This window comes from Oncorhynchus clarkii, chromosome 30 (genome assembly GCF_045791955.1).
Source record: "Oncorhynchus clarkii lewisi isolate Uvic-CL-2024 chromosome 30, UVic_Ocla_1.0, whole genome shotgun sequence".
In the NCBI taxonomy this organism is placed as follows: Eukaryota; Metazoa; Chordata; class Actinopteri; order Salmoniformes; family Salmonidae; genus Oncorhynchus; species Oncorhynchus clarkii.
Window position 1 is genome coordinate 44,413,686 of NC_092176.1, and position 13,346 is coordinate 44,427,031.

The following is a 13,346-nucleotide window of genomic DNA, read 5'->3' on the forward strand; positions in this document are numbered from 1 at the left end:
GCCACACACACGCAACGTATTAATCTACTCTAATTTAGTTCAAAATGGCATCCTATTCCCTATGTAGTGCACTACTTTTGACCACTCATGTAAGTGAGCAAACTTGGATTTCCTGTCTGTATGTAATATCAAAACCAAACGCAAAAAAATACATATAATAATAATAATAATAATAATAATAATAATGTACACATTAAAAGAACATGAACAAAGTAGAAGAAAAACCTGAATTGACCAAAAGTTTGTTGTAGCTTTTTGTTAACCACCATTATCAGAAGATATTCAACAGCAGATCAGTTCTTTTTACAGCAACAGAATATCATTTATTTTAATAAATCAACCGCATTAAAACCCAAGATTAGAGCGATATTCTGAGCAATGTCATATTTTTCAACCATTGCCGTTAAAATAGCCCTGTAATGTACAAATTCTCCAAGTGTATATCGTGCTGCACGACAATATGCGTTAATGATCATACGTACAGAAAAAAATCTAAACATACCTTGCAGTCATACAATTCAAAATGACAGTTGACACTAAACCAATGGAAAGACGATCAAGTCAGCCGAATTCAAATGTACAGAAACGCGAGACAGTATTTACAACCAGCGTTCTGAAACAAGAGTTGTGCTTCAGAATGTAAGAGCTGTGGGTATTGTAATACACGGTTTGTACCCTGCCAGATACAGTAACCTACCATACATGTCACATTTACAGTAACCTACCAGACATGTCACATTTACAGTAACCTACCAGACATGTCACATTTACAGTAACCTACCAAACATGTCACATTTACAGTAACCTACCATACATGTCATATATACAGTAACCTACCATACATGTGACATTTACAGTAACCTACCATACATGTGACATTTACAGTAACCTACCATACATGTGACATTTACAGTAACCTACCATGCATGTCACATTTACAGTAACCTACCAGACATGTCACATTTACAGTAACCTACCAGACATGTCACATTTACAGTAACCTACCATACATGTCACATTTACAGTAACATACCATACATGTCACATTTACAGTAACATACCATACATGTCACATTTACAGTAACATACTTGTCACATTTACAGTAACCTACCATACATGTCACATTTACAGTAACTGTACGCGGTTACTCTGTACTGTATATCTTTCAACATCCTTAACAGCAATGGTGTGGAATTTCAGGAGATAAAAAACATGTTATAAATATGGATAAAGTAGAAACTTCAACACACTCTATACTTAATCATTAAAATGAATAATTTCAATTCATTTCTAAAATGTCTTGTTTTCAAATATCAGGTTTAGAGCATTGGATTGGAACCCGATATTCACACCATGCACGCACATTAAGTACCGTACAATGCAACTCCAGTAGCGTAAGGCCGTAGCTCTAATCCAACTCAACTCCAGTAGCGTAAGGCCGTAGCTCTAATCCAACTCAACTCCAGTAGCGTAAAGCCGTAGCTCTAATCCAACTCAACTCCAGTAGCGTAAGGCCGTAGCTCTAATCCAACTCAACTCCAGTAGCGTAAGGCCGTAGCTCTAATCCAACTCAACTCCAGTAGCGTAAAGCCGTAGCTCTAATCCAACTCAACTCCAGTAGCGTAAGGCCGTAGCTCTAATCCAACTCAACTCCAGTAGCGTAAAGCCGTAGCTCTAATCCAACTCAACTCCAGTAGCGTAACGCCGTAGCTCTAATCCAACTCAGCTTTCAAATAGAGTTATCTTCCAACGATGCAGAAAGAGGTGAGTCTCTGACACAGGTACTGTAGGTGTCACATTGGGTCAGTGTGAGGATTTAGGTGACAAGATACAGGGTAAACTGACGGATACCTACAGGGTAAACTGACGGATACCTACAGGGTAAACTGACGGATACCTACAGGGTAAACTGACGGATACCTACAGGGTAAACTGACGGATACCTACAGGGTAAACTGACGGATACCTACAGGGTAAACTGAGAGGATACCTACAGGGTAAACTGACCGATACCTACAGGGTAAACTGAGAGGATACCTACAGGGTACACTGAGAGGATACCTACAGGGTAAACTGACGGATACCTACAGGGTAAACTGACGGATACCTACAGAGTACACTGATGGATACCTACAGGGTACACTGAGAGGATACCTACAGGGTACACTGAGAGGATACCTACAGGGTAAACTGACGGATACATACAGGGTACACTGAGAGGATACCTACAGGGTACACTGAGAGGATACCTACAGGGTAAACTGATGGATACCTACAGGGTACACTGACGGATACCTACAGGGTAAACTGACGGATACCTACAGGGTAAACTGACCGATACCCACAGGGTAAACTGACCGATACCTACAGGGTAAACTGACGGATACCTACAGGGTAAACTGACGGATACCTACAGGGTACACTGATGGATACCTACAGGGTAAACTGACGGATACCTACAGGGTAAACTGACGGATACCTACAGGGTAAACTGAGAGGATACCTACAGGGTAAACTGACGGATACCTACAGGGTACACTGATGGATACCTACAGGGTAAACTGAGAGGATACCTACAGGGTAAACTGACCGATACCTACAGGGTACACTGAGAGGATACCTACAGGGTAAACTGACGGATACCTACAGGGTAAACTGACGGATACCTACAGGGTAAACTGACCGATACCTACAGGGTAAACTGATGGATACCTACAGGGTAAACTGACCGATACCTACAGGGTAAACTGACGGATACCTACAGGGTACACTGATGGATACCTACGGGGTACACTGAGAGGATACCTACAGGGTACACTGAGAGGATACCTACGGGGTACACTGAGAGGATACCTACAGGGTAAACTGAGAGGATACCTACAGGGTAAACTGACCGATACCTACAGGGTACACTGAGAGGATACCTACAGGGTAAACTGACCGATACCTACAGGGTAAACTGACGGATACCTACAGGGTAAACTGACCGATACCTACAGGGTAAACTGACCGATACCTACAGGGTAAACTGACGGATACCTACAGGGTAAACTGACCGATACCTACAGGGTAAACTGACCGATACCTACAGGGTAAACTGACCGATACCTACAGGGTAAACTGACCGATACCTACAGGGTAAACTGAGAGGATACCTACAGGGTAAACTGGGAGGATACCTACAGGGTAAACTGACCGATACCTACAGGGTAAACTGAGAGGATACCTACAGGGTAAACTGGGAGGATACCTACAGGGTAAACTGACGGATACCTACAGGGTAAACTGACCGATACCTACAGGGTAAACTGATGGATACCTACAGGGTAAACTGACCGATACCTACAGGGTAAACTGACGGATACCTACAGGGTACACTGATGGATACCTACGGGGTACACTGAGAGGATACCTACAGGGTACACTGAGAGGATACCTACGGGGTACACTGAGAGGATACCTACAGGGTAAACTGACGGATACCTACAGGGTACACTGAGAGGATACCTACGGGGTACACTGAGAGGATACCTACAGGGTAAACTGAGAGGATACCTACAGGGTAAACTGACCGATACCTACAGGGTACACTGAGAGGATACCTACAGGGTAAACTGACCGATACCTACAGGGTAAACTGACGGATACCTACAGGGTAAACTGACCGATACCTACAGGGTAAACTGACCGATACCTACAGGGTAAACTGACGGATACCTACAGGGTAAACTGACCGATACCTACAGGGTAAACTGACCGATACCTACAGGGTAAACTGACCGATACCTACAGGGTAAACTGACCGATACCTACAGGGTAAACTGAGAGGATACCTACAGGGTAAACTGGGAGGATACCTACAGGGTAAACTGACCGATACCTACAGGGTAAACTGAGAGGATACCTACAGGGTAAACTGGGAGGATACCTACAGGGTAAACTGATGGATACCTACAGGGTAAACTGACGGATACATACAGGGTAAACTGAGAGGATACCTACAGGGTAAACTGAGAGGATACCTACAGGGTAAACTGAGAGGATACCTATAGGGTACACTGACGGATACCTACAGGGTAAACTGAGAGGATACCTATAGGGTACACTGACGGATACCTACAGGGTAAACTGACCGATACCTTGACATAAAATAAGGTTGGTTCAAATAAGAGGTAAAGGTTTTAAAGGCAAAGTGACAATTTAATTTTATTCATAAAATAATCACATTTTAAGAGAGAAAAATATAAAACTTTTGCTGTAGTGAAGTCTGATTGAGCTGATTGTACACAAACGGCAGTTGATTATAAACAACAGCAGTTATACTAGTATACAACACTGAGTGTACAAAACATTAGGAACACCTGCTCTTTACATGACATAGACTGACGAGGTGAATCCAGGTGAAATCTATGATCCTTATTGATGTCACTTGTTAAATCCACTTCAATCAGTGTAGATGAAGGGGAGGAGACCGGTTGAAGAAGGACTTTTTAAGCCTTTGAAACATGGATTGTGTGTGTTTGCCATTCAGAGGGTGAATAGGCAAGACAACAGATTTAAGTCCCTTTGAACAGGGTATGGTAGTAGGTGCCACGCGCACCAGTTTGTGTCAAGAACTGCAACGCTGCTGGGTTTTTCACTCTCAACAGTTTCCCGTGTGTATCAAGAATGGTCCACCACCCAAAGGACATCCAGCCAACTTGACACAACTGTGGGAAAGCATTGGAGTCAACATGGGCCAGCATCCCTGTGGAACGCTTTCCACACCTTGTAGAGATATTCCAAGATGCCACCATAAAGACACTCTCTTATCCTCCTGTAAAACACACTATATTAGCCTCTCGTCTTCCTGTATAAAACACTATAATAGTCTAATATCCTCCTGTATAAACCACTATAATAGTCTAATATCCTCCTGTATAAAACACTATACTAGTCTCTCTTGTCCTCCTGTATAAAAACACTATAATAGTCTAATATCATCCTGTATAAGACACTATAATAGCCTCTTGTCCTCCTGTATAAAACACTATAATAGTCTAATATCCTCCTGTATAAAACACTATAATAGTGTCTTGTCCTCCTGTATAAGACACTATAATAGTATCTCGTCCTCCTGTATAAGACACCATAATAGCCCCTTGTCCTCCTGTATGAAACACTATAATAAAAGAAAGAATGCCTCATACTCCACGATCTGGTTTTGACACTCTATTTGACATTCCGGACCTAATTGCAGTCTGCTTTAACAAAATAACCACTTGGCAATGTCTGTCCGTTTCATCAGAATATGTCATGATAATAACATTTCAGCCACCGTAGCTATATGTATAGTTCTCTGAGATATGTCTGTTGTATGTCTGTCGTACAAAAGTCCTGGATTATATATTATGTCACCTCGAGCTGACATTCGTGTTCTACGAGGTACGTCTGGTTCTTCATATTAGTTCTATATGTCTGTTGTGTGTCTGTCATACAGAGGTCCGCGGTTTCCTGATGACCAGCTGCACGGGGCCTTCGCTCACGGCCTTGATGATGCTCCAGGCGTCGTAATGCATGAGGCCCTGCAGCGAGCGTCCGTTGACCTCCAGTACCTCGTCCCCCACGTCCACCACCCTCGACAGCTCCGCAGCACCACCTAGAGGAGGTTGGGTTCATTATGATCAGACGTTATAATGGGTCATAAATGGCCATGACAAGTATTACAACGCATTATACCTGTATCATAATGCATTATAACACTATCATAATGCATTATAACTATCATAATGCATTATAACTGTATCACTGAGTACTTAAATGTTGGATCTATAAAACCTTGTTGTAATAGATAGTGTAGGATTCATGTAACCCAATCCAGCTGTCTACACAGGATCTCTCCCCTACATGTAACCCAACCCAGCTGTCTACACAGGATCTCTCCTCTACATGTAACCCAACCCAGCTGTCTACGCAGGATCTCTCCTCTACATGTAACCCAACCCAGCTGTCTACGCAGGATCTCTCCTCTACATGTAACCCAACCCAGCTGTCTACGCAGGATCTCTCCTCTACATGTAACCCAACCCAGCTGTCTACACAGGATCTCTCCTCTCCTCTACATGTAACCCAACCCAGCTGTCTACGCAGGATCTCTCCTCTACATGTAACCCAACTCAGCTGTCTACGCAGGATCTCTCCTCTCCTCTTTTCTCTCCTCTCCTCCTCTCCCCCTTCTCTCCCTCTCCTCTCCTCCTCTCCCCCTCCTCTCCTCCTACTCTCCTCTTCTCCTCCTCTCCCTCTCCTCTCCTCCTCTCCTCTTTTCTCCCCTCTCCTCTCTTCTCCCCCTCCTCTCCCTCTCCTCTTTTCTCTCCTCTCTTCTCCCCCTCCTCTCCTCTCTTCTCCCCCTCCTCTCCTCTCCTCCTCCTCTCTTCTCCCCCTCCTCTCCTCTTTTCTCTCCTCTCCTCTCCTCCTCTCCTCTCCTCTCCTCTTTTCTCTCCTCTCCTCTCCTCTCCTCTTCCTCTCCTCTCCTCTTCCCCTCCTCTCTTCATTGGAAAGTCTGTATTGGCAGACAAACTCACGGACCGTGTCTGTTTTGACTGCCATGCTGGGGAAATGCCCCCTCTGGTGGCCACACTGCCATACCACCATAGGAATAAAGACCAAGGTATTGGGTGTGTGTATACTTACGTTCCTGCGTGTGTGTGTTCCTTTGTGTGTGTGTGTGTTGGCTGACCTTTGAAGACTCGTTTAACGTTGAGGGGTAGGTCTCCGTGTGCCGAGGCTTTGCCCCCCTCCAGACTGAAGCCCAGACCAGCTGACGTCTTCAGCAGCTCCACCCTCAGAGCCCCGTCAGGACCCACCTCCACCACTATGGGAACACACAGAGGCACAGTGAGCACCCAGTCCCGCAGGAATCATGTCAGCTCTATACAAATAGCGCTTTGGTTTTAGGAACTGAAGCCACTGCCTGTTCACCCCGTTACCATCCAGAAGGCGAGGTCAAGTACAGGTGCATCAAAGGTGGGACCGAGAGACTGAAAAACAGCTTCTATCTCAAGACCATCAGACTATTAAACAGCCACCACTAACATTGAGTGGCTGCTGCCAACACACTGACACTGACACTGACTCAACTCCAGCCACTTTAATAATGGAAATTGATGAAAAATATATCACTAGCCACTTTAAACAATGCTACTTAATATAATGTTTACATACCCTACATTACTCATCTCATATGTATATGTATATACTGTACTCTATATCATCTACTGTATCCTTATGTAATACATGTATCACTAGCCACTTTAAACTATGCCACTTTGTTTACATACCCTACATTACTCATCTCATATGTATATACTGTACTCGATACCATCTACTGCATCTTGCCTATGCCGCTCTGTACCATCACTCATTCATATATCTTTATGTACATATTCTTTATCCCCTTACACTTGTGTCTATAAGGTAGTAGTTTTGGAATTGTTAGTTAGATTACTTGTTGGTTATTACTGCATTGTCGGAACTAGAAGCACAAGCATTTCGCTACACTCGCATTAACATCTGCTAACCATGTGACCATTAACATCTGCTAACCATGTGTATGTGACAAATACAATGTGATTTGAAGTGTGGTTATGAAACAAAAAACATTTTCTGATAATGGTTAATGAGAAAATGAGTGTTGATTAACGTCTCTATCAAACATGGTTATTGATACAGTATTATACAACGGGTGGGTCTAATGTTGAATGCTGATTGGTTAACATCTATATCAAACAAAATGGCAGAGAAGTTCATTACTTCTCTGTTTGCAGGACAACCGTCCTCTAAATCAAATCAAATCAAAGTTTATTGGTCGCGTATATAGATTTGCAGATGTTATTTCAGGTGCAGCGTAGTGCTTGTGTTTCTAGCACCAACAGTGCAGTATTACCTAATGCTTGTGTTTCTGGCTCCAACAGTACAGTAATACCTAATGCTTGTGTTTCTAGCACCAACAGTGCAGTATTACCTAATGCTTGTGTTTCTAGCTCCAACAGTACAGTAATACCTAATGCTTGTGTTTCTAGCTCCAACAGTACAGTAATACCTAATGCTTGTGTTTCTGGCTCCAACAGTGCAGTAATACCTAATGCTTGTGTTTCTAGCTCCAACAGTACAGTAATACCTAATGCTTGTGTTTCTAGCTCCAACAGTACAGTAATACCTAATGCTTGTGTTTCTGGCTCCAACAGTGCAGTAATATCTAATGCTTGTGTTTCTAGCTCCAACAGTACAGTAATACCTAATGCTTGTGTTTCTGGCTCCAACAGTACAGTAATATCTAATGCTTGTGTTTCTAGCTCCATCAGTACAGTAATACCTAATGCTTGTGTTTCTAGCTCCAACAGTGCAGTAATACTTAATGCTTGTGTTTGTAGCTCCAACAGTACAGTAATACCTAATGCTTGTGTTTCTAGCTCCAACAGTGCAGTAATACCTAATGCTTGTGTTTCTAGCTCCAACAGTACAGTAATACCTAATGCTTGTGTTTCTAGCTCCAACAGTACAGTAATACCTAATGCTTGTGTTTCTGGCTCCAACAGTGCAGTAATACCTAATGCTTGTGTTTCTAGCTCCAACAGTGCAGTATTACCTAATGCTTGTGTTTCTAGCTCCAACAGTACAGTAATACCTAATGCTTGTGTTTCTAGCTCCAACAGTACAGTAATACCTAATGCTTGTGTTTCTAGCTCCAACAGTACAGTAATACCTAATGCTTGTGTTTCTAGATTCCAACAGTGCAGTAATACCTAATGCTTGTGTTTCTAGCTCCAACAGTACAGTAATACCTAATGCTTGTGTTTCTGGCTCCAACAGTGCAGTAATACCTAAAGCTTGTGTTTCTAGCTCCAACAGTACAGTAATATCTAATGCTTGTGTTTCTAGCTCCAACAGTACAGTAATACCTAATGCTTGTGTTTCTGGCTCCAACAGTGCAGTAATACCTAATGCTTGTGTTTCTAGCTCCAACAGTGCAGTATTACCTAATGCTTGTGTTTCTAGCTCCAACAGTACAGTAATACCTAATGCTTGTGTTTCTAGCTCCAACAGTACAGTAATACCTAATGCTTGTGTTTCTAGCTCCAACAGTACAGTAATACCTAATGCTTGTGTTTCTAGATTCCAACAGTGCAGTAATACCTAATGCTTGTGTTTCTAGCTCCAACAGTACAGTAATACCTAATGCTTGTGTTTCTGGCTCCAACAGTGCAGTAATACCTAAAGCTTGTGTTTCTAGCTCCAACAGTACAGTAATATCTAATGCTTGTGTTTCTAGCTCCAACAGTACAGTAATACCTAATGCTTGTGTTTCTGGCTCCAACAGTGCAGTAATACCTAATGCTTGTGTTTCTAGCTCCAACAGTACAGTAATACCAAATGCTTGTGTTTCTAGCTCCAACAGTACAGTAATACCTAATGCTTGTGTTTGTAGCTCCAACAGTGCAGTAATACCTAATGCTTGTGTTTGTAGCTCCAACAGTGCAGTAATACCTAATGCTTGTGTTTGTAGCTCCATCAGTACAGTATTACCTAATGCTTGTGTTTCTGGCTCCAACAGTACAGTAATACCGAATGCTTGTGTTTCTAGCTCCAACAGTGCAGTATTACCTAATGCTTGTGTTTCTAGCTCCAACAGTGCAGTAATACCAAATGCTTGTGTTGCTAGCTCCAACAGTGCAGTAATACCTAATGCTTGTGTTTGTAGCTCCAACAGTGCAGTAATACCTAATGCTTGTGTTTCTAGCTCCAACAGTGCAGTAATACCTAATGCTTGTGTTTCTAGCTCCAACAGTGCAGTAATACCAAATGCTTGTGCTGCTAGCTCCAACAGTGCAGTAATACCTAATGCTTGTGTTTGTAGCTCCAACAGTGCAGTAATACCTAATGCTTGTGTTTGTAGCTCCAACAGTACAATAATACCTAATGCTTGTGTGTCTAGCTCCAACAGTACAGTAATACCTAATGCTTGTGTTTCTAGCTCCAATAGTGCAGTAATACCTAATGCTTGTGTTTCTAGCTCCAATAGTGCAGTAATACCTAATGCTTGTGTTTCTAGCTCCAACAGTGCAGTAATACCTAATGCTTGTGTTTGTAGCTCCAACAGTGCAGTAATACCTAATGCTTGTGTTTGTAGCTCCAACAGTGCAGTAATACCTAATGCTTGTGTTTCTAGCTCCAACAGTGCAGTAATACCTAATGCTTGTGTTTCTAGCTCCAACAGTGCAGTAATACCTAATGATTGTGTTTCTAGCTCCAACAGTGCAGTATTACCTAATGCTTGTGTTTGTAGCTCCAACAGTACAGTAATACCTAATGCTTGTGTTTGTAGCTTCCAACAGTACAGTAATACCTAATGCTTGTGTTTCTAGCTCCAACAGTACAGTAATACCTAATGCTTGTGTTTGTAGCTCCAACAGTACAGTAATACCTAATGCTTGTGTTTCTGGCTCCAACAGTGCAGTAATACCTAATGCTTGTGTTTCTGGCTCCAACAGTGCAGTACTACCTAATGCTTGTGTTTCTAGCTCCAACAGTACAGTAATACCAAATGCTTGTGTTTCTAGCTCCAACAGTACAGTAATACCTAATGCTTGTGTTTGTAGCTCCAACAGTGCAGTAATACCTAATGCTTGTGTTTGTAGCTCCAACAGTGCAGTAATACCTAATGCTTGTGTTTCTAGCTCCAACAGTGCAGTATTACCTAATGCTTGTGTGTCTAGCTCCAACAGTACAGTAATACCTAATGCTTGTGTTTCTAGCTCCATCAGTACAGTAATACCTAATGCTTGTGTTTGTAGCTCCAACAGTGCAGTAATACCTAATGCTTGTGTTTGTAGCTCCAACAGTACAGTAATACCTAATGCTTGTGTTTCTAGCTCCAACAGTACAGTAATACCTAATGCTTGTGTTTCTAGATTCCAACAGTGCAGTAATACCTAATGCTTGTGTTTCTAGCTCCAACAGTACAGTAATACCTAATGCTTGTGTTTCTGGCTCCAACAGTGCAGTAATTCCTAAAGCTTGTGTTTCTAGCTCCAACAGTACAGTAATATCTAATGCTTGTGTTTGTAGCTTCCAACAGTACAGTAATACCTAATGCTTGTGTTTCTAGCTCCAACAGTGCAGTAATACATAATGCTTGTGTTTCTGGCTCCAACAGTGCAGTAATACCTAATGCTTGTGTTTCTGGCTCCAACAGTGCAGTAATACCTAATGCTTGTGTTTCTAGCTCCAACAGTACAGTAATACCAAATGCTTGTGTTTCTAGCTCCAACAGTACAGTAATACCTAATGCTTGTGTTTGTAGCTCCAACAGTGCAGTAATACCTAATGCTTGTGTTTGTAGCTCCAACAGTGCAGTAATACCTAATGCTTGTGTTTCTAGCTCCAACAGTACAGTAATATCTAATGCTTGTGTTTCTAGCTCCAACAGTACAGTAATACCTAATGCTTGTGTTTCTGGCTCCAACAGTGCAGTAATACCTAATGCTTGTGTTTCTAGCTCCAACATTACAGTAATACCAAATGCTTGTGTTTCTAGCTCCAACAGTACAGTAATACCTAATGCTTGTGTTTGTAGCTCCAACAGTGCAGTAATACCTAATGCTTGTGTTTGTAGCTCCAACAGTGCAGTAATACCTAATGCTTGTGTTTCTAGCTCCAACAGTACAGTAATATCTAATGCTTGTGTTTCTAGATTCCAACAGTACAGTAATACCTAATGCTTGTGTTTCTAGATTCCAACAGTACAGTAATACCTAATGCTTGTGTTTCTAGCTCCAACAGTGCAGTAATACCTATGCTTGTGTTTCTGGCTCCAACAGTGCAGTAATACCTAATGCTTGTGTTTCTAGCTCCAACAGTGCAGTAATACCTAATGCTTGTGTTTCTAGCTCCAACAGTACAGTAATACCTAATGCTTGTGTTTCTAGCTCCAACAGTGCAGTAATACCTAATGCTTGTGTTTCTGGCTCCAACAGTACAGTAATACCTAATGCTTGTGTTTCTAGCTCCAACAGTACAGTAATACCTAATGCTTGTGTTTCTAGCTCCAACAGTGCAGTAATACCTAGCAATACAAAAACAATGCACACATAATCCATGAAGTAAAAATAAAGAATGAAAGAAATATCAGAACAAGCAATGTCAGAGTCCGGCATACAGTGCATTCAGAAGGTTTTCAGACTCCTTGACTTTTTCCACATGTTGTTACATTACAGCCTTATTCTAAAATGGACGACATTTTTTTTTAAATGCTCAGCAATCTACAAACAATACCCCATAATTACAAAACGAAAACAAGTTTAAATTTTATTAATTGAAATTTGCTGAGACACAAAATTGAACTCAGGTGCATCCTGTTTCCATTGATCATCCTTGAGATGTTTCTACAACTTGATTGGAGTCAACCTGTGGTAAATTCAATTGATTGGACATGATTTGGAAAGGCACACACCTGTCTATATAAGGTCCCACAGCTGACAGAGCATGTCAGAGCAAAAACCAAAGGTCAATGAGGTCAAAGGAATTGTCCGTAGAGCTCAGAGACACAGATCTGGGGAAGGGTACCAAAACATTTCTGCAGCATTGAAGGTCCCCAAGAACACAGTGGCCTCCATCATTCTTAAATTGAAGAAGTTTGGAAACACCAAGACTCTCCCTAGAACTGGCTGCCCGGCAAAATCGGGGAAGAAGGACCTTGGTCAGAGTGGTGACCAAGAACCCGACGGTCACTCTGACGGAGCTCCAGAGTTCATCTGTGGAGATGGGAGAACCTTCCAGAAGGACAACCATTTTCGCAGCACTCCACCAATCAGGACTTAATGGTAGAGTGGCCAGACGGAAGCCACTACTCAGTAAAAGGCCCGCTTGGAGTTTGCTAAAAAGCACCTAAAGGACTCTCAGACCATGAGAAACAAGATTCTCTGGTCTGATGAAACCAAGATTGAACTCTTTGGCTTGAATGCCAAGCGTCACGTCTAGAGGAAACCTGGCACCATTCCCTACGGTGAAGCATGGTGGTGGCAGCATCATGCTGTGGGGATGGTTTACAGCGGTAGGGACTGAGAGACTAGTCAGGATCAAGGGAAAGATGAACGGAGCAGAGAACAGAGAGATCCAGAGCACACAGGACCTCAGACTGGGGCAAAGGTTCACTTTCCAACAAGACAATGACCATAAGTACACAGCCAAGACTACGCAGGAGTGGCTTCGAGACAAGTCTCTGAATGTCCTTGAAAGGCCCAGCCAGAGACCAGACATTAACCCAATCTAACAACTCTGGGGAGACCTGAAAATAGCTGTGCAGCGACGC

General features: G+C 42.4%; 1 protein-coding gene across 2 annotated transcripts in view; it reads right to left on the reverse strand.

Moving 5' to 3' along the window:
• Positions 1-5,051: 5,051 nt before the first annotated feature.
• Positions 5,052-13,346, reverse strand: part of LOC139389979 (PDZ domain-containing protein 2-like) — a 238,085-nt gene continuing 229,790 nt past the window's right edge. For both annotated transcript variants that reach the window (XM_071137044.1, XM_071137043.1), the window contains exons 24-25: positions 6,717-6,851; positions 5,052-5,639 (exon numbers count right to left, since the gene is read on the reverse strand). In XM_071137044.1, coding sequence (XP_070993145.1) covers positions 5,473-5,639; positions 6,717-6,851 — 302 coding nt within the window. In that variant the 3' untranslated portion in view covers positions 5,052-5,472. The remainder of the gene's footprint in view (positions 5,640-6,716; positions 6,852-13,346) is intronic.